General features: G+C 38.5%; 1 protein-coding gene across 1 annotated transcript in view; it reads left to right on the forward strand.

Moving 5' to 3' along the window:
- The window catches only part of ERBIN (erbb2 interacting protein), a 121,782-nt gene that overhangs the window by 38,661 nt on the left and 60,268 nt on the right, over nucleotides 1-22,853 (forward strand). The window contains exons 2-6 of the mRNA XM_081090001.1: nucleotides 3,765-3,812; nucleotides 8,932-9,129; nucleotides 13,703-13,820; nucleotides 19,829-19,907; nucleotides 21,490-21,579. Of these exons, the coding sequence (XP_080946127.1) occupies nucleotides 8,941-9,129; nucleotides 13,703-13,820; nucleotides 19,829-19,907; nucleotides 21,490-21,579 (476 nt within the window). The 5' untranslated portion in view covers nucleotides 3,765-3,812; nucleotides 8,932-8,940. The remainder of the gene's footprint in view (nucleotides 1-3,764; nucleotides 3,813-8,931; nucleotides 9,130-13,702; nucleotides 13,821-19,828; nucleotides 19,908-21,489; nucleotides 21,580-22,853) is intronic.

Here is a 22,853-nt window from a genome sequence, read left to right on the forward strand (position 1 = left end):
CACAGAAGCTCTCCCACTGCAGACACAGCGGATCTCACAGCCAGTTAGCCTGGAGGTCAAATCCCCCCGGTATTGCCAACAACAATCAAGGCTTAACTACAACAAGACTGCGCACAAAGACCACTAGGGGGTGCACCAAGAAAGCATAAAAAATGTGGAGACAAAGAAACAGGACAAAACTGTCAATGGAGGATATTGAGTTCAGAACCACACTTTTAAGGTCTCTTAAGAACTGTCTAGAAGCCGCCAATAAATGTAGTGAGATCCTCAAGAAATCTAATGAGACCCTCGATGTTATGATAAAGAACCAACTAGAAATTAAGCATACACGGACTGAAATAACGAATACTATACAGACTCCCAACAGCAGACCAGAGGAGCACAAGAATCAAGGCAAAGATTTGAAATGCAAAGAAGCAAAAAACACCCAACCAGAAAAGCAAAATGAAAAAAGAATCCGAAAATACGAAGATAGTGTAAGGAGCCTCTGGGACAGCTTCAAGCGTACCAACATCAGAATTATAGGGGTGCCAGAAGATGAGAGAGAGCAAGATATTGAAAACCTATTTGAAGAAATAATGACAGAAAACTTCCCCCACCTGGTGAAAGAAATAGACTTACAGGTCCAGGAAGCGCAGAGAACTCCAAACAAAAGGAATCCAAAGAGGACCACACCAAGACACATCATAATTAAAATGCCAAGAGCAAAAGACAAAGAGAGAATCTTAAAAGCAGCAAGAGAAAGAAACTCAGTTACCTACAAGGGAATACCCATACGACTGTCAGCTCATTTCTCAACAGAAACTTTGCAGGCCAGAAGGGAGTGGCAAGAAATATTCAAAGTGATGAATAGCAAGAACCTACAACCAAGATTACTTTATCCAGCAAAGCTATCATTCAAAACTGAAGGTCAGATAAAGAGCTTCACAGATAAGGAAAAGCTAAAGGAGTTCACCACCACCAAACCAGTATTATATGAAATGCTGAAAGGTATCCTTTAAGAAGAGGAAGAAGAAGAAAAAGGTAAAGATACAAATTATGAACAACAAACATGCATGTATCAACAAGTGAATCTAAGAATCAAGTGAATAAATAATCTGGTGATCATAATAGAATCAGGGACATAGAAAGGGAATGGACTGACTATTCTTGGGGGGGAAAGGGGTGTGGGAGATGCGGGAAGAGACTGGACAAAAATCGTGCACCTATGGATGAGGACAGTGGGTGGGGAGTGAGGGCAAAGGGTGGGGCGGGAACTGGGAGGAGGGGAGTTATGGGGGGGAAAAAGAGGAACAAATGTAATAATCTGAACAATAAAGATTTAATTAAAAAAATAAAATTAAAAAAAAGAATCTTGAGTTTTGGGGGTAGGGGAAGGTAGAAGTGGGGTAAGAATCTTGAGTTTTATATCTAACTAGAGGCCTGGTGCATGACATTTGTGTACTGGGGGTGGGGGTTCTCTCAGTCCAGCTTCTGGCTGAGCGGTGCTCCCCCTGTGGCAGTGCACTTACCACCAGGGGGCAGCTCCTGCATTGAGCATCTGCCCCCTGGCAGTCAGTGCGCATCATAGCGACCATTTTGCCGTTCGGTCCATTTGCATATTAGGGTTTTATTATATAGGGTCTTCTAAATCAAAATCTCTAGGTGTGGTAATCTATACTTCTGAAAAATACTGTACATGAGTTTTATTCAATTAGTTCCACCATCGCACCCCAGGTTTCTGTTTTCCTCCTCATGAGTAGCTTTTTTATTGGTGAGAGATTTTGCTAGGACTGTGTGAATTGTTGCCTAAATTGCTTTATAAAAAAATTTCAATGGGCTCTTCTCTTTCTTTAACTAGATTATTTCCACCTGCCTACAGATCCATTGCTGTGACTCATTCTACCCTCACTACTGCTCTATTTTTCTAATGTCCTTCATAGCCAAACAGCCTGAGTTGTCTTTATTTATGTCAAGTTATGCTGTTCTTATTTCTTGAGTCCCCTCCAAACATTTTGTTCTCCACCACTCCACAATAAATGAGCTTGTCAAGATAATAACCTTTGTATTACTATACAGTGGTAATTCTCATTAACATACTAGTAGCTGATAACTTCTTCCTTGAAACCATCTTTTTTCTACCTACATTTATTCCCTTGATGCTTTCACCTAATTTTATTGCTTTAAATATCATCTCTAAGCAGATGACTTCCAAATTTATATCCTCAGCTTGGATCTCTTTCCTCCATCTCTGAACACCCATATCCAATTGTTCACTCAGGATCCCACTAAGACAGCTGTCAGGTGTTTTTACACTAATGTTTCAAAGCACAAGCCCCTCTCATCTCTCTTCTCTCAAACATGCTCCTTCCATGGTCTTAGTCCATCTCAGTTTTATTGGCAGTTCCATTCTACCAGGCTATCACATATGTGGGAATATGTACAATGACAAATTTTTAAAAAATACATTTTACTGATTTTTTACAGAGAGGAAGGGAGAGGGATAGAGAGTTAGAAACATCAATCAGCTGCCTTCTGCACACCCCCTACTGGGGATGTGCCTGCAACCAAGGTACATGCCCTTGACCGGAATCGAACCTGGGAGCCTTGAGTCCACAGGCTGATGCTCTATTCACTGAGCCAAACCGGTTAGGGCTGTAGAATGACAAATTTAGTGGCCATCCTTTGCTTGCTACATACAAAGGTATTGTTTGTGGCAAGTACTATATGTAGAATTTGTGGAGAAGATTAAACAACTCAGTAGTCCTAAACTACTTAGCATAGAGACAAATAGCCTGTTACATTACAGTGATTCTGTAAAACTTCAAAACACGTTTTTTAATATCACTGAATTTTCAAGAAAGAAACTATGATATATATGCTTTTTATTAATGGGATTGCTTTGGGTTTCAGATTATTTCACTTTGGAATATATGTTGGTTATAGGTATAGAAAATTTAGCAATGGTTTAAGCAAATAAAAATTTAGTTATCTTGCAAACTAAGAAATCCAGAATTAGATAGTAGTTAGCATTGCTTCAGCTAATTTTAACAGCAATGCTATTAGAGACCCCACAGCTGGTTTTGTGCTTCTACACTGTCAGACTTATTGATTTGGTGTTAATTCTCTTGCTTGCTGACTTTTATGGTTCTAGGATGATTGCTGAGTAGTAGACATTACATTCACATCTAGTCCTGGATATGGACAGCACATTAAAAATTTTTTTTAGAATCAACCCTCCTCATTCCACCCCCAAAGCAGATTTCTGAGTATATGTCATTGGTTTTAACTGTTATCCATTCATTGCCTTTCCAGCCTTAGAAAGCTTAAAAGTGGGTATTTAGTGGGGTCATTACCAGCCTGAGAGAAGAAAAATTCTGGAAAGGAGAAATAGAATCTGACAAGCAATTAATAGCTTCTGCCACATAAAACTAATCAAAAACTACTCAATTTCTATATAATTGGTGATTAGCATTTATTTGCTTGTAAAAACTTGATCATTTCTCAGTAAGTTCAGATAAATGGGATTTTAATGGTAGATTGAGAGATATTTGTTATTTGATATAGAGCAGGGCTCTAGATAGCATACAAATGAATTAAGAATAATCCAATGACTGACTGAGAAGTTAGCCATTTATTTAGAAGTTAGCAAGTTTGCATGTATCAGTTTACACTGGTGAATTTTTGAGAATTTTAATTTACATTTTGAGGTAAATAAATTAGAAGAGATGTTTCTTAGAGTCATAAAAATCTAATTTTTGTGTTAATTTTGTTTGTTTTCATAGAATGTTGGCTCAGTTAAGAAACAGCAGGGAGATAAATTCAGCCAAGTGGTAAGTGGCTTTAATTTTTGTTGTTACAAAGTATTTTGGGGGGAGAAAAAGAAAGTATTTTGGCTTATTATTATGCCTTTTTTTCTTGGCTCGCTCCTCTTTCTCCATTTGATTAGAAAATTTTTTCATCTACCGTGTTGTCTGATTTATGAAGTGACTCTTGCTTGTCACAACACTAAAATTCTAATTAATAGTCTCCATGTTGATCTCTTCCTGTTCAGACTAAGTGAGGCTTTCTCCCTTTGGTTTGCTTTCTTACAATATTGTGTAAGGGAGGATTTCTTTGGGTGTTGTCACTCAACTTATTTCCTTCTCTCCCCTCAATAATTGAAGTTCCCTCATTTTCAATCAGCAGTGTTTAGTCTGCTGAATTGGGTCCATTTTTGTATTGGCTCAAGGCCTACTGTATTTATTTATTTATTTATTTATTTTTGTAAATTCTTTTTTTTTTTTAACTTATTGCTTAAAGTATTACAAAGGGTATTACATATGTGTCCATTTTATCCCCCCGCCCTAGACAGTCCCCTAGCCTCCCCTATCCCCCAATGTCTTATGTCCACTGGTTATGCTTATATGCATGCATACAAGTCCTTTAGTTGATCTCTTACCCCCCTACCTCCTGCCCCCCAACCCTCCCCGGCCTTCCCGCTGCAGTTTGACAATCTGTTTGAGGCAGCTCTGCCTCTGTATCTATTATTGTTCAAAAGTTTATAATGGTCTCTATTATCCATGAATGAGTATTTAATCTGAAGTCTAAACTGTTCTCTTCATAGCCTCTGTTCACAGAAAGTTTTCATTTGAGATATAAACTCTTTTTGTAGCTTCCTAGAGCTATGCATCTAATTCCTTTTCTGAGTTAATTGTCTCTTCTGACCTCTGCAGTTTCTGAACATATGTCTGCGCATGGTCTATTCATGATTTCCAATATAGAAAAATCTTGGAAGTTGTTTTATGTTCGTTAACTATTACTTTGAGGGGGAACAAATAGTGGTAGACTGAGACTTGACTTGGGGTGGTGAACACACAATACAGTGTACAGATGATGTATTGTAGACTTATACACCTGAAACCTGTATAATTTTGTTAACCAGTGTCACCCCAATAAATGCAATAAAAAAACCAATTACTCTGCCCTATAAATTGCCATATATCTCAAGTGACCTACACAGATAATATCTAAAACAACTTCTTAAAATCACATATATCCTATCTAATAAAAGAGAAACATGGTAATTAGTGTACAACCGCTACCCTTCCCATTGGCTAATCAGGGTGATATGCAAATTAACTGCCAGCCAAGATGGCGGCTGGCAGCCAGGCAGCTTGAAACTAACATGAGGCTTGCTTGCTTCACTGACGGAGGACTCCAATGTTCCCCGCCTGCCTTGCCGGCCTCTGAGCCTGCAGTTTGGAACATTGTAACAAATATAGAAGCTAAACAAAACCCCAGAAACCTGCTTTCAGCAAGCCAGGATCTCAGAGCTGGAGTTATACATTGTTTCGATTATAGAATCTAAACACACCAGATACCTGCTTTCAGCAGCGGAGGCCTAAGAGCTGGAGCCTCAGAGCTAAAGCTGGCCCAGAATAAAAAGAAAAAGAAAAAAAGGAGCGGTTGGGAGCTTCTGTCACCCGCCAGCCTGAAAACAGCCCTCAGCCCCTCACCCAGACTGGCCAGGCACCCCAGTGGGGACCCCCACCCTGAAGGATGTGTGACCAGCTGCAAACAGCCATCATCCCCTCACCCAGGCTGGCCAGGCACCCCAGTGGGGACCCCTACCCTGGTCCAGGACACCCTTCAGGGCAAACCAGCCAGCCCCACCCATGAACCAGGCCTCTATGCTATATAGTAAAAGGGTAATATGCCTCCCAGCACCGGGATCAGCGGAGCTGCGAGGCCTCCCGGCACCAGGATCAGCGTGACAGGGGGCAGCGCCCAAACCCCCTGATTGCCCTGCTCTGTGCCTGATAGGGGGGAGCTCCCTAACCCCCTCATCGGCCCTGCTCTGTGTGTGACGGTGCAGCGCCCCAACCCTCCCGCCCCACTGGCCCTGCTCTGTGTGTGACGGGGTAGAGCCATAACCTCCCCATTGGCCCTGCCCTGAGTGTGACAGGGTGCGGCACCCCAACCCCCTGATCCGCCCTGCTCTGTGTGTGACAGGGGGCGGTGCCCTAACTCCCCTATCGGCCCTACTCTGTGAGTGACGGGGAAGCTCCCCAACCCCCTGATCGGCCCTGCTCTGTGCGTGACAGGGTATGGAGCCCCAGTCCCCCTGATGGGCCCTGCTCTGTGAGTGACAGGGCAGCGCCCCAACCCCCTGATTGACCCTGCTCTGTGTGTGACAGGGTGCGGTGCCCCAACCCCCCCGCCCCACAGGCCCTGCTCTGTGTGTGACAGGGTAGAGCCATACCTCCCCATTGGCCCTGCCCTGAGTGTGACAGGGTGTGGCACCCCAACCCCCTGATCTGCCCTGCTCTGTGTGTGACAGGGGGCGGTGCCCCAACTCCCCTATCGGCCCTACTCTGTGAGTGACAGTGGGGAGCTCCCCAACCCCCTGATCGGCCCTGCTCTGTGCGTGACAGGGTATGGAGCCCCAGTCCCCCTAATGGGCCCTGCGCTGTGAGTGACAGGGGGCAGCGCCCCAACCCTCTGATTGGCCCTGCTCTGTGCGTGACACGGTGTGGCGCCGCACCCTCCCCATTGACCCTGCCTTGAGTGTGACAGGGGGCGGTGCCCCAACCCCCCAATCGGCCTTACCCTGAGCGTGACTGAGGGTGGCATTGCAACCTCCCAATCCGCCCTGCTCTGTGCATGACGGGCGGCGCCCCAACTCCCCTATCGGCCCTGCTCTGAGCCTGACCAGGGGCTGCACCTAGGGATTGGGCCTGCCCTCTGCCACCCAGGAGCAGGCCTAAGCCAGCGGGTCGTTATCTCCCGAGGGGTCCCAGACTGCGAGAGGGCACAGACCGGGCTGAGGGACCCCCTCTTCCCCCCGAGTGCACAAATTTTTGTGCACCGGGCCTCTAGTTTAATAATATCCCATGTCCTTTATTCTCAGACATTATACTCACAAATCTGTTATGATTTCTGGAAAATGGACTTTTAGGCCATATCTTTCAAATTTTTGGCTACTATCATATTATGTAAATATAAGCAAAGTAGTTATAATATGATGAACCAGAATAGTAGAGACATCTCACCGTAGTTCCATAGAAATTCAGTGGTAGAAATGTTCTGTATCTTCTCTTATTCAGTATAATAGCCATAGCCACATGTGGCTACTGAGCATTTAAAATGTGCTTAGTGCAACCAAGAAACTAGATTTTAAATTGTATTTGGTTTAACTTGAATTTTAAGATTAAAATGCCACGTGGTCTAGTGGTTACCATATTGGGCAGAGATGAGATGCTTTTCCATTGTTTTTACCCCCTGATTCATTATCAGCTAGTCTTAGCATCTCTTGAACAAAACATTTTGTTTTTATTTTTTGGAATCTTTTTAATCTTAAAAACACATAAGTACAAACTATATTCCCCTTTCACAATTAAATTTTTACTAGATCAATAAAATTGCTTATTCTTATCAGTAACCCTCTTCATATAAACATGTATTGTTAATAAGCATTCAGTAAACTTTACTGAATATTTGTTGACAAGATTTTTATTACTGTTTTTATTCAGTATAATTGACATTATATTAATTTCAGGTGTACAACGTGAATGATTTGATATTTTGTATATATTGCCAAATGATCACCGCAATAAAGTTAACATCCATCATCACACATAGTTACAAATTCTTTTTCTTGCAGTGAGAACTTTTAAGATCTATTCTCTTAGCAACTTTTAAATATACAGTACAGTATTATTAATTATTGTCATGATCCCCATGAGACAAAGATTTTATAGAAACATTGGATGTTTGATATCATAGTGTAAGGGAAGAAAAAATTTTCCTTAATGGTCTCTGGGTCCCTGGCTGCATCTGAAAATTAAACTAACAAAGACAGATTAACAGGAGAAAAGCATACACATTTATTTAATATTAGAGGCCCGATGAATGAAATTGGTACAAGGGGCTTGGCCCTCGCAACCTCGGCTGCCTCGGCCCTCCCAGCCCCGGCTTCGTCCAGAAGGTAGTCCGGATGGTTGTTCTGCTGTTCGACCGTCCAATCTAATTAGCATATTCTGCTTTTATTATTATAGATAAGTTTTAAATGACATGTGAGCCTTCATATAGAAACAAAGACCCAATGAAACTGTTAAAACTTAGTTTTAGCCGAAGCCGGTTTGGCTCAGTGGATAGAGCGTCAGCCTGCGGACTGAAGGGTCCCAGGTTTGATTCCGGTCAGGGGCATGTACCTTGGTTGCGGGCACATCCCCAGTGGGGGGTGTGCAGGAGGCAGCTGATCGATGTTTCTCTCTCATCGATGTTTCTAACTCTCTGTCTCCCTTCCTCTCTGTAAAAAATTAATAAAATATATTTAAAAAAACAACAAAACAACTTAGTTTTATTGTGTATTTTTTTTAAGAGAGAGAGAGAGAAATGGGGAGTGGAGAGAGAGAGGAAGAAAGAGAGACAGACAGACATGGGTTTGTTGTTCCACTTATTTATGCATTCATTGGTTGCTTCTTGTATGTGCCCTGACCAGACATCGAATATTGGGATGATGCTGTAACCCAGTGGTTCTCAACCTTCCTAACGCTGCAACCCTTTAATACAGTTCTTCATGTTGTGTTGACCCCCAACCATAAAATTATTTTCGTTGCTACTTAACTGTAATTTTGCTACTGTTATGAATTGTAATGTAAATATCTGATATGCAGGATGTATTTTCATTGTTCGCGACTCAGGTTGAGAACCGCTGCAACCAATTGAGCTATGTGGCCAGGGCCAGAAGTGCTTGAATTTAATTTGATATGTGATATATATAAATTTTATAGTACGGCAATGTTAAATGCACTTCATTGTGTGTAGGTGAGGTATTTATCTGTGATACGTAAATTGTGATAAATGCATAATTTGTTTTGAAAAATTGTTTTAATATGTATGTTTTTTCATTTTACTTATTTTGTTAATATGTATGTTTTAACTAAATTTATTGTTTGAATATTGCAGTGTCTAAAAATGACTACAAAACGAAGTTTGTTTGTGCGGTTGGTACCCTGCCGATGCTTACGAGGGGAAGAGGAGACTGTCACTACGCTTGATTATTCTCATTGCAGTTTGGAACAGGTTCCCAAAGAGATATTTACTTTTGAAAAAACTTTGGAGGAGCTCTATTTAGATGCTAATCAGATTGAAGAGCTTCCAAAGGTATGTTAATACTGTCTTTAAAGGATTGCCTTGTTATTTTTATACCTAGAAATATGATATTCCCAATGTTGCCTTAATGCTGCTGATGTATAAGGTATCCCCTAAAAATATATGTACACAGTAATTATAAAGGCAGTGTTTTCAAAATTGAGCTCTCAGCTGTTGAAGTATGTATACGTTTTTTTTTTGGGACACCCTGTATTTGTGTGCACTGTTTCAACTTTTTTTGGTTTAATTTTATCTTAGGGTATGCCCCACTATCCTATCTAATAAAAGAGAAACATGGCCGAAACCGGTTTGGCTCAGTGGATAGAGCGTCGGCTTGCGGACTGAAAGGTCCCAGGTTCGATTCCGGTCAAGGGCATGTACCTGGGTTGCGGGCACATCCCCAGTAGGAGATGTGCAGGAGGCAGCTGATCGATGTCTCTCTCATCGATGTTTCTAGCTCTCTATCTCTCTCCCTTCCTCTCTGTAAAAAATCAATAAAATATATTTAAAAAAAAAAAAAAAAGAGAGAAACATGGTAATTGGCATACGACCGCTACCCTTCCCATTGGCTAATCAGGGAGATATGCAAATTAACTGCCAGCCAAGATGGCGTCCGGCAGCCAGGTAGCTTGAAACTAACATGAGGCTTGCTTGCTTCACTGACGGAGGACTCCAACGTTCCCCGCCTGCCGCTGCAGGCCTCTGAGCTGCAACTCTAAGCAACTATGTAACAAATATAGAAGCTAAACAAAACCCCAGAAACCTGCTTTAGTCCGCCGGGCTTTAGCCAGCAGGATCACAACATTGTAAGCAAAGGCCAGAAACCTACTTTCAGCAGTGGAGGCCTAAGAGCTGGAGCCAAGCCTCAAAGATAAAGCTGGCCCAGAATAAAAAAAAAAGAAAAGAAAAAAAAGGAGCGGTTTGGAGCTTCAGTCACCCCCAGCCTGCAAACAGCCCTAAGCCCCTCACCCAGATTGGCCAGGCACCCCAGTGGGGACCCCCACCCTGAAGGGGGTGTGACCAGCTGCAGACAGCCATCATCCCCTCACCCAGGCTGGCAAGGCACCCCAGTGGGGACCCCCACCCTGATCCAGGACACCCTTCAGGGCAAACCAGCGGGCACCCACCCTTGCACCAGGCCTCTACCCTATATAGTAAAAGGGTAATATGCCTCCCAGCACCAGGATCAGTGGAGCCGCGAGGCCTCCCGGCACCAGAATCAGCGTGACGGGGCAGCGCCCAAACCCCCTGATCGCCCTGCGTCTCTGTGTGTGACAGGGGGCGGGGCCACAACCTCCCCATCGGCCCTGCTCTGTTCGTGACAGGGGAAGGCGCCCCAACCCCCTGATCAGCCCTGCTCTGTGCCTGATAGGGGGGAGCTCCCCAACCCCCTGATTGGCCCTCCTCTTTGCGTGACAGGGTACGGAGCCCCAACCCCCCTGATGGACCCTGCTCTGTGTGTGACAGGGGGCAGTGCCCCAACCCCCTGATTGGCCCTGCTCTGTGCGTGACAGGGGGTGGCGCCGCAACCTCCCCCTCGACCCTGCCTTGAGTGTGACAGGGGGCGGGCCCCAACCCCCCAATCGGCCCTACCCTGAGCGTGACTGAGGGTGGCATTGCAACCTCCCAATCCGCCCTGCTCTGTGCATGACAGGGGGCGGCGCCCCAACTCCCCAATCGGTCCTGCTCTGAGTCCGACCAGGGGCTGCACCTAGGGATTGGGCCTGCCCTCTCCCACCCGGGAGCAGGCCTAAGCCAGCAGGTCATTATCTCCCGAGGGGTCCCAGACTGCGAGAGGGCACAGGCCAGGCTGAGGGACCTCACCCTTCCCCCCAAGTGCACAAATTTTTGTGCACCGGGCCTCTAGTATATATATATTCCTCAGCCAAGGACAGCCTTAGAGAGAGGAAGGGAGAGGTAGATAGGTAGCTAGAGGATGGATGGATGGATGGATGGATGGATGGATGTACAGACAGACAGATGTATGTATGTGAGAGAGAAACGCTGATCACTTGCCTTCCGTATGCTCCCAAATTAGGGATCAAACCTGCAACCTAGATATGTGCCCTGACCAGGAATCGAACCAGCAACCTTTTGATGCACCAGATGATACTCAACCAACTAAGCCAGTCCAGCCAGGCTCAACTATTTTTAAAATAGAATTTTTAACCTCTGTCTCTTAATGTTAACTGCTTGAGTAGTTGTGTAAATAACTTAACATTTTGTATTTAATTCCAGTTTTGTTATAGCCACTAAGGTAGATAATAAGACTACACAATTTCTGCAGCCAATAGATTTAACTAGACAAAGAATTGAAATTAATTTTCTTTTTCTAGTTTTATAGAACATTGATCCTATATTATTATCATTGGGGATAAATTGGCGTTTTTTGTTTATTACATTTTAATTTAGTTGTTAAACAGCTTCTTAGAGGTAGCATTCCGTTTACGTCATTTCAGTTTGTTTGGAAAGGTTTTGGAGGACTTAATATTTCTGAAATGTAGAAACAACTAGAAGGAAAAAGTTGGATTGTTGCCATGAAACATCTCATCTACTTGATTAAAATTTTTTGTGACTACTTTTTCCCTTAAATCTTAATCCCTCTTTATTCTCTACTCAATTTCTTCTTTTTTAAATGGAAAAGCTGCAGTAGCTTTAATTTAATTGTTAGGACCATTTACCACCCAAACAGCAGTATTTTTCTAACTGTGGGTAGACACATGAATGGCTTAAAAGTCAATTTAATACGTGTGCCTTTCCAAATAATAAGCTATGATTTTGACTGGCAAATTTAGAAAATAAAAACATAGCACACCCAGTTAAACAATTTTCAGATACATAATAAATAATTTTTCAGTACAAGTGTGTCTTATGCAATATATAGGACATACTTTTACTAAAAAGTTATTCCTGAAATCCTAATTTAATCAGGCATTCTGTATTTTATCAGCAATGCTAACTTTAATGGAATAGAAAATAGAGTGTGTTGTATATATCCATTGTTACATGAAAAATTTGTTTTAGATTTGTGTGTCTGTATGTATACCTACTAGATGGCAGTTTTGAAAAAGGCTAATATTTCAGTGGCCATTAGTAAACAAATTTTAAAATCCAGTGCCGTTCTAGGTTGTCTTATAAAGAAATCCATATATGGCTATGGATAAAATATTAAAGGTTGTGGGTTGCCCAGCTGGTGTGGCTCAGTGGTTGAGCGTCAACCCATGAACCAGGCAGTTGGATTCCAGTCAGGGCACGTGGGAGGGTTGCCGGCTCAATCCCCAGTGTGGGGTGTGCAGGAGTTAGCTGATGGATTATTTTCTCTCATCATTGATGTTTCTCTCTCTCCCTCTTCCTTCCTCTCTAAAATCAGTAAAACATATTTTTTAAAAAAGGTTGTGGGTTGCATGTTTATCAATTATTTCCCTATGTTGTGATCAAGTGCTATGCAATGTACTTTTTCCATGTTGTTCTTCAGCAAATAATTATCTTTCTTAGCTAGTTCTCCTAGAGAATGTGGAAGACTAAGATTAGTTTCTTTCTCTATTCACCACCAGTGGGGTATCAATCTAGGGATTGTTGAAAAGAGAGAGGCTTGTTATGATAGTTCAAATAACTGAATAACTTAAACATAACCATTTTTCATTTTTGAAAGCATGCCCTTCTTAAATAGGGTCTATTCATAATGCCATTCTGACAATAGTTTTTTTTTGTTTGTTTTTCTAAAAGACTTTACTTTGTTATAAAAGTTTTAGAGTCACATCAATATTAACAGGAAGATAAACAGATTTCCCATGTACCTACTCTGTCCTCACACATGCCTCCACCATTATCAACATCTCCCACTAAAATGGTACATTTGTTACAATTGAGGAGTCTACTTTGAAAAATCATAATCACCTAAAGTCCATAGTTTACATTAGGTTTCACTCTTAATGTTAAACATTTTGTGGGTTTGGACAAATGTATAATGAATGACATGTATATTATGATGGTGTCATATAGAGTCTTTGCACTCCCCTAAAAATCTTCTGTGCGCCATACAGGATTTTTTTTTTTTTGTATGGAACTTAGAAGTGGCTCACTTACCTATTGCTGTTGGTAAATATATTTTTAGGTCACATTTAATTATTGTGACTTTAGCATAACAATATAATTTCTCCCATACTTATTTTGTCCTCCCATACCAGAATTCTATATTTTGAGTAAATTTAAGTCGATTGTACTTACTTAAATTTAATTTATGTAAACTTTCATTTTGGAATAAGGGTGCTTGAAATACAGGCCCCAAAATTTACAATATTTTATGGCCACTTATTTTTTACTACCTCTATAGAGAATACAACCATGTACTTATTCTCACATAGTGCATTTGCTCAAGGAAGAAGTATGAGGATATAAATCATTCTGAGTAGGTTGATTGTGTTCAGATTCATAAGAGCATAAAACAGTGATATCTTTCTTGGTATTTGTGTAGGTATAACTGATTCACTTATAATAATACTGTTTATTTGTATAAAGGTTAATAAATGAAAAATTAAAGAAACTTAAGAAATGATCAAAGTCCTTTCTTCCCTTGTTTTAATAGCAACTTTTTAACTGTCAATCTCTACACAAACTGAGTTTGCCAGACAATGATTTAACAACATTACCAGCATCTATTGCAAATCTCATTAATCTCAGGGAACTGGATGTCAGCAAGAATGGTAAGATTCCCTGCCCCCCCAGGTTTTTGTACTTGGGAGCATGTTATATTAAGATTTCTGTTGTGTTTTAACAAATAAAAATATAAAATTAAAAAGTCATTATAATGTATTACTTTAGTTTTCTTATATATAAAATTTATATTGTTGACCTATGAGAGCTTAAAGCAAGGTAGAGAATAAGTATAAAAAATATGAGCCCAGCCAGCATGGCTCAGTGGTTGAACATTGACCTATGAACCAGGAGGCACATACCCGGGTTGTGGGCTTGATTCCCAGTGGCGAGTGTGCAGGAGGCAGCCAATCAGTGATTCTTTTCATCATTGATGTTTCTATCTCTCTCTGACTCTCCCTTCCTCTCTAAAATCAATAAAATACATTTTTTAAAAAGTATAAAAAAATTAAAATGTCCTTTTAATTTAAATGCTGGGATACATGTATGTGCATATTCATATATCCTTAAATTTATATACTTATTTATATACATTGCCCTGTTGTTTGTAATGATGAGAAACTAGTAACTGTGTCTATTGTTGATTACACAGTTATATATATCCATAAGAATGGAGGTCATGTAGCTCCATCATTACTGACATGAAAGATTTAGTGTAAAGGAAAATAATTGTGCAACATTATATATGAATTGAACATGAACAAATCATTTAATTTATTGAGAGACCACTCTGTACCAAATACTTTATTAGGAGCTGGAAATGCAATTAATGGTGAGATATAAAAAAGACATGGTCACTGTTCTCCTAGGATGTATAGTCATCTTTAGTTTAGTATACATTGAAGAGAGTGGAAGATATATTCCAAAATGTTAAGTGCTTACCTTGGAGTGAGAGAAAAGTAGACACTTGCAAATTTTAGAATGAGCATGTATTTATTTTATAATTTATGAAAAAAAGGAAAAGTAACAAGGATCAATTCTAAATGCTCTGCTCAAAGATAGAAGACTTCAATGAACACTTAATACTCAGTCATCCTATATAATAAAAGGCTAATATGCAAATCGACCTAACAGCAGAACAACCAGTTGCTATGATGAGCACTGACCACCAGGGGGCAAACGCTCAACACAGGAGCTGCCCCCTGGTGGTCAGTGCGCTCCCACAGGGGGAGTGCAGCTCAGCCAGAAGCTGGGCTCACGGCTGGCTAGTGCAGCGGCAGTGGTGGGAGCCTCTCCTGCCTCTGCAGCAGCACTAAGGACCCCTCGGGGGGTGTCCAACTGCTGGACATCTCCTGAGGGGTCTCGGACTGTGCGAGGGTGCAGGCCTGTTGAAGGACCCCTCCTCCCTCCATTGCACGAATGTCATGCCCTGGGCCTCTAGTATTTAAGTAATTCTTTATAGCAACTGGAGAAAATTTTGACAAGCCTCAAAAAGTTAGTGCAGTAGTACCAGAGGACACCTAGCAATTGTATTCTATAGCCCTTTGTCTTGATGATATGAGTATCCAGCAGTTATTCTATATGTCAGTTTTCCTAAATTTCAGGTCTTATTATGAAAACCACTTTAGGAGAGATTAAAAGTCTTCCTTGTTTTCAGAATTAACAGTTAATTTTGGCAAATGAATTAATCATTATGTCTACCCATCTCCATTAAAAAGCAAAAGTTACTTTAAAATAAATATATAAATTTATTACATGTCTTCATTTACTAAATCCTAATTATCTTAATTGTTTAATATCAAACAATGAAATTGTGTATTTCATAGGAAAATGGTTAAATTAACACTTCCTCTATAAGTATTTAGAATATGTTTATATTCATTGTAGGTTTAGGTTCAGGTTACAGTGATTAGTACCCTATTGCGTTTCAGTTGTCAATAACCAATACGTTTTAGTTTTAAGGCTAACTCAGTTGACCCTTGAACAATGTGGGGGTTGTGGGGCCTAGGGGCCACGACCAACCTTACAGTTAAAAATGTGTGTATAAGTTCAGTGGCCCTATGCATATGGGGATTCCGAGCCACAGGTTGAAAACAACATACTTTTTAAAAACCTTTTTTATGATTTATTGGTTTATTTTTCATGTCTAATTTTTATTTTGGAATGTGAAGTTATTTTCAATTAAAGCATAGTTGACATACAATATCATATTAGTTTCAGGTGTATAACAGTGAGATTTCACATTTACACACCTTACAAAGTGATCACCACAAAAAGTTCACTATTCGTCTGTTACTGTACAAAGTTAAGATGTTATTGACTGTATTCCCTATGTTGTACTTTACATCCCCATGACTTATTTATGTTATAACTCTAAGTTTGTCCTCTTAATCCCCTTCACCTTTTCGCCCATACTGCCATCACCCAACCCTCTAGCAACTGTCAGTTTTTCTGTATCTATGAGTCTGTTTGTTTTGCTTGTTCATTTGTGTATTCTTTTAGATTCCTCATACAAGTGAAATAATACAGAATTTGTCTTTCTCTGATTTATTTAACTTAGCTTTATACCCTCTAGGTCTATCTATGTTGTCGCAAATGTCAAGATTTCATTCTTTTTCATGATGGAGTATTATTTCTTTGTACATGAATATGTATGTGTATGTACAAATGTTGTGTACACACACACATCCACTTCTTTATCCATTCATCTATTGATGAACACCTAGGTTGCTTCCATATCTTGGCTATTGTAAGTAATGCTGCAGTGAACATAAGGGTGCATATATCTTTTCAAATTAGTGTTTTGTTTTCTTCAGATAAGCACCTAGAAGTAGAAGTGCTGGATCTTCCTTTGTCTATTGTTATAGCCTTTGTTTTCAAGTCTATTTGTCTGATTTAATATTGCTATACAGCTTCTTTTTTTTGTTTCTTTTTTTGTTGTTGTTTCCATTTTCATGACATCTTTTTCCATCCTTTTACTTTCAGTCTTTATGTGTCTTTCAGTCTGGAGTATCATGTAGGCAGCATGTGTAAGAGCCTTGTTTCTTTTTTCATCCTTACAGTCACCCCACGTTTTTTCAATGGGGTACTTGGTCAGTTTACACTTAAAGTAATTATTTTAACCTTTTTAAAATGAATCATTTAACTTTTCAGTTAAATTTTTTCTATTATAGTGTTTTAAAATTTTAATATAATTATTTGATTGAATTCATTTATGATATCCTTCTTTTTCTTTAAAGATTTGTTTAGCAATAAAAAGGAATGAAATCTTGCCATTTGCAACAATGTGGATGGACCTAGAAGATATGCTAAGTGAAATAAGTCAGACACAGAAAGACAAATACCATGTAAACTAACTTATATGTGGAATCTTAAAAACAAAAAAAAAACACACAAAAAAATGCATAAACAAAACAAAAACAGACATAGATATAGAGAAAAGCTGATGGTTGCCAAGCGGGAGGAGCTGGTGGGATGGGAATTTTAAAAAAAAGAATGCTCAGAGGAGCCTGACTAAAATTTGGTCAAGGAGAGAGTTTTTATTGCTAGTTTTCTGGGTTAGAGTGGCACTATCAATGATTCAGGAGAGATAAGAAGGAAAAATATAAAATAAAAATAAAGTTAGTTATTTGTATTGAAAGTGCCTTTATTCCCTGTAAAACAGAATTAGGAGGCAGGTTCCTAGGATAGTCCTAAAAGCCAAAGGAAGCTTTGTAGTATACAGTGGAAGGAAGCTATTATGGACTCATTTTTCTTTTCATTCAGATGACATTTACTAAATAATTCTGTGTCTCTACTCCATGTATTTAAATCAGGGGTCCTCAAACTTTTTAAACAGGGGCCAGTTCACTGTCCCTCAGACCGTTGGAGGGCCGGACTATAGTTTAAAAAAAAAAACTATGAACAAATTCCTATGCACGCTGCACATATCTTATTTTGAAGTAAAAAAACAAAACGGGAACAAATACAATATTTGTATTTTCATGTGGGGACATGCAAAATCAGGGTCCTTGAGGACCCCTGATTTAAAGGAGTGATTATCAATTAGCATTCATGTACACAAATTAATAGAAAGTCCCTACCCAGCTTGAAAGAAAATGAGTCTAATTGTGGAGCCCTCTAATAATCACAAGCTCTATAGCATGGTAAATAGATAAGTGGAACAGGGAATTAGAATAATGCGTAACACTTCAAATGGTGAACACACAATACAATATGCAGATGATGTATTATAGAATTGTATCCCTGAAACCTATATCATTTTATTAACCAGTGTAACCCCAATGAATTCAATTAAAGTATTTTAAAAATTAAAACTGAATAAAGAGAAGAGATTTAAACTTAAAAAAAAGAATATACAACAGGAAGTAGTACCCCAGAATATTCTAGAACTAGCTATATCAAGAAAGGTTTAGAAGCATAGGAGGAATTATTGAATTGGACTATCGTTCAGGTACAATGTTTTCCCGGCTTCTAGAATACTGGCACATAGTAGGTGGTCAAGAAATAATTGCTAATGAAAAAATGGTAAACACAAGGAGGGCTCTATGCAAAATTAGTTAGAGATAGAATAGTATAGCCCAATATAAATAATAAACCAGCACATAACAAATGCTACTGTATTCCAAGTATTATCATAGTAAAAGAAAAAAGAAAAAAGTTAGTAAATGAAAGTATTATTCATCAGATTTTGAAATTATTTAAATTTTTAGGATTCAGATGACCACTGATTTAGAGGTGGATGAGAGTTTCACCTTACGTCTGAGTGAGAAAATTGAATTACCCCTAAATTTTTTCTGTATTATAACATCTAATCATGTTAAATCTTTAAATAAGATGTTGTAATGTTATATCTAAGCTCCTGTGTTTTCTCATTTTAGGTGTTCGTATCAGTGCAATCTAATAATATTCTAGTATATTTCAATATGCTGGATACTGTTTTCATATTCATTAGCTGTATGCCCTGCTTGGAAGAAGGCAGGAATCATTGTGGCATACTTGATCTGTGTTTCCACAAGCTGAATTTATTTAAAAGCAATTGTTTTAAGATCTTTGCTTTTAGATTTTCATAGTTTCTAATCTTTTGCATAGTCCAGTATTTTTCAACTGGCCAGATAGTGTGGTTTAGTGATTAAAACACTTTTCTAGGAATAAGACTTGGACTCTAATCATTGCTTCTCAGTTTATTGTTTCCATTATATTGGGGAAGTAATCTAATTCTCAGTCTATATATTATATTATCAATATTACCATTTCCCTGCCTGCCTCATGAGACTGCTAACCACATTTTGGACCAGTCTGTGTATAGGAAGTATATAAATTCAAGGTAATATTATTCATCATTATTTCTTACAGAATTCATTTTTATTATCTTTTGCATTCTATGATTAAACTGGAGTGTTAATTTATGAGTCTTGCTAGTAATTTGCTTTTCCCTTTTGTCTCTATAAAGTTTTGGTTTATTGTTACCATTTTAAAGCAATAAAAAGTTTGCCAAGCTGCTATCCCAAGCCCTTGCAAATAGCAGTTGGTGTTAAAGGCAATTATCTGTTGCATTCAAATGGCCTACCTTCTTGAGAAGACTAATGAGAATGATGATTAAAACATATCAAAGTGGTAGATGGAGAAAGCTTGTGGGGAGGGGAAATAAAAGAACTGAACACTTTGTAGTTATTAATTCTTCCTGTATGGGAACACTGAATAAAAAGCCAACAATTATAAGGCAGAGAAACTAGAAAGAATAGCTTAGATAAGCGATTTTAAAATTGTTTGCCACAAGAATTTTTAAAACGAGCAATACCTGACTAGTCAAGAGCACTGACCTCTTTTCCCTTGGATGGCAAATAAAAAAATGACAACAGCCAACACAACAATAGCCACCTGGTGTGAGTGAATCAAAATTATACCTATTTTTTGTCAGATCAGCAAAAAACAACATTTTTGTGTGTGCTACAGAATTTTAGTAATTAGTTCATGTGTGCTATAAGTTGATAAAGGTTGAAAATCATGCTTAAATCTTTCTGCTATGGGAATTTACCTGGAACTTAAAAATTGTTTAGACTGGTTTCATGTAATAGATTCTTTTAATTTGATCATTAATTATTTGTTCATTTTTTAGGAATACAAGAGTTTCCAGAAAATATAAAAAATTGTAAAGTTTTAACAATTGTGGAGGCCAGTGTAAACCCTATTTCCAAGTAAGTTCTTCTCTGTTGAATTATAAGTTACTTTTTTAAATTACTATCAAAATATGAATAGTAGTTGAATGTACAACTATGAAATAGTAATAGGATATTACTTTCTATATTGAAATGAACTTTTAGTATTAATCTAAAATCTATAAAAAATTTGTTTTAAATTAAAATGGAATCTTTTAAATAATCTTTCTAGTCCCATATTTTGCAAAGGTAAATTTGACATCCAAACAGATAATGCAAGTGTTTTGCTCCAGGTTTTACAGATAGTTAATGTCTGAAATGCGACTAGAATTCAGGTCTCCTCGCTCATTGTTGCTGGCACAAGATGAGAACGTCTTCACCTGCAAATCAAATGTGTGGCACACTCAGACTTTTGAAAGTAGTAAGCTGAAAGGTCAAGGAGGGAAAAACAACAAAAAATGGAAAAATCCTATAACAGAGGTCATATATATTATTTGGTAATACATATACATATAATGGCTAAACACAGAACACTTTCCTGGTGCCAGCGCTGTTAAATTTTATAAAAATGGAGTGGTGAAGTAAAAGAGGAGAAGAGTGAAATGAAACAAGTGCTAGGATTGCTAAGTTGAAAGTTGAAACCAGCTTTCACATAGTATAGTAATGTACTTAATGAGTGTTTCTAAAAATACCATTTCTTTACTTGCTGTGGAAGATGGAGGAATGTGACCTAGGAGAGAAGGAAGATGAGTCAAAGACTGATGAGTCTACTGCAAGAAAGTTTTGTACTTGATAAAATCCAGGACAAACATGTAAAGATTGTTTTATCCTCATCTGAAAATACTGCTCTAGCATCAAGTTCTAGATCTGTGATTTCTTTTGTAAGTCAGAGGGAATACAAGTTAAAGCTAATACTTATAGGTTCTTATAGGGCTTTAAAATGTCATGGAGCTTTTTATATTATTTCTTTTTTGTGCTTTCTATAAAATTATAGAATATTTGATTATTTGGGGACTTAATGTTGAAACTGAAAATAATCTAAACCAGTAATTCTCCAATGAGGATGATTTTTCCCTGAAGATTTATTTGGTAAATTCTGGAGACATTTTGGGTTGTCAGAGCCTGTGGTACTGGGCGGTGCCACTCTCCTGGTTTCTAGTGGGTAGAGCTAAATATCCAACAGTGCAGAATATCCAACAGTGCAGATGACAGCTTCCTCACAACAAAGAATTATCGAGCCCCAACCATCAATACTGTCAATTCCTTATCTAGTCCTTTGGATTGATGTTAGCCAAGGAGAATTTTAAGAGTGCCTGCAGATGTTATAATTATGTCTTAAATTCTGTGTATTGTGGCTTATTCATAGCTGACAATTTTGTGCAGATTTTATCTTAAAGACAAATATTGTCTCACTACCTTTTAACAAAGAGATACAGATACAAGCATTGAAACAGGTAAGTTATTACAAAAGGCAAATTTCAATTTGAGGATCACTTGTAAAAGTAAAGAGGTGACTATTATCTGTTAAGAATATGTATTGGTTAGACAGATTCTTAGGTTTTAATAAGAGACTGAAATTGTGTATGTGAATTTAACTTAAATTCTGGTATATTTTGTATAGGCTTCCCGATGGATTTTCTCAGCTGTTAAACCTAACTCAGTTATATCTGAATGATGCTTTTCTTGAGTTCTTGCCAGCTAATTTTGGCAGGTAAATTATAGTTCTTTTCTAAAACCTTGTCTTGTTAGCTCCTGTAAAGTTTATAAAACTACAAGTTGCTTTAGTAATACAGTTAATTACAGTTTCATAGGCTCTTTTGTAATTATTTTTAAGCATTGTGGTTTTTAGTTTCTTCAGAACTTACTTTGACTTTGAATTTATTTTTTCCAAGTTAGCAATAAGCAGTGAAATATTGAAAATGAAAAGTAATGTGAAACTTGAATTGTTTTTTAAAATATGCAAAAATAGCTTGACCAGTGTGGGTCAGTCGTTCAGCATCAACCTATGAACCTAGAGTTTGATTCCTGTTCAGAGCATATTCCTGGGTTGCAGGCTCGATCCCCAGTACGGGGCGTGTAGGAGGCAATCAATCAATGATTCTCTCTCATCATTGATTTTTCTATCTCTCCCTCTCCCTTAGTCTCTGAAATCCATAAAAATATATTTTAAAAAATAAAGTATGCAAAAATAGAGTTTAATTGGGGGTTATTTCTTCATATTTGAGATAAATAATGCTTTATTCTTAGCATTTATCATATTTGAAAGTCTGATTAGTGGTTTATGTCTTCTCCATTAGAATCTCAAAATTCTGGAGAAAAAAATGTGTTTCTCGGTTTTCCACCACATTGTTTCCTGCCCCCCCCCCCCCATATTTAAACATTTTATAGTCCCTGAGTAATTTTTTTAAAAGAAAAGATGAATCACTACTATGTATCAAATTATTATAATTTTTAAATTAATTGCTAGAGAAACTGCTATCTAACTACATGTTAATTTTAGAGTCATCTTTTTTGTCTAAAATTAAAGAAAAATATCATATGATCTCACTTGTGGAAACTTTTTAAAAAATCCTAAACCTCCAAGCTTATAGATATAGATAACAGATTGGTGGTTCCTGTAGGTATGTGTGGGTGAAGGTGATAAAAAGGTACAGACTTTCAGTTAATTTTTAATACAGTACTGTGCACATTGTAACTAACAAATAAGTCATGGTGTGTAATATACAGTGTGGTGACTATATTTAATAATTACTGTATTGTATATTTGAAAATTGTGAATAGAGTAGATCTTTTTTTTGTTGTTGTTAATCCTCACCTGAGGATATTTTTCCCTTTGATTTTTTTTTCTTTTGAAGAGAGAATGGAAGGGAGGGAGGGAAGGGGAGAGAGAGAAACATTGATGTGAGAGAGACACATTAATCAATGGATCGGTTGCCTCCTGCATGCACCCCAACCAGACCAGGGGGTGAACCACAGTCCAGGTAT

The sequence above is a fragment of the Myotis nattereri genome (genome assembly GCF_964212035.1).
Source record: "Myotis nattereri genome assembly, chromosome: 4".
NCBI classification, from domain to species: Eukaryota; Metazoa; Chordata; class Mammalia; order Chiroptera; family Vespertilionidae; genus Myotis; species Myotis nattereri.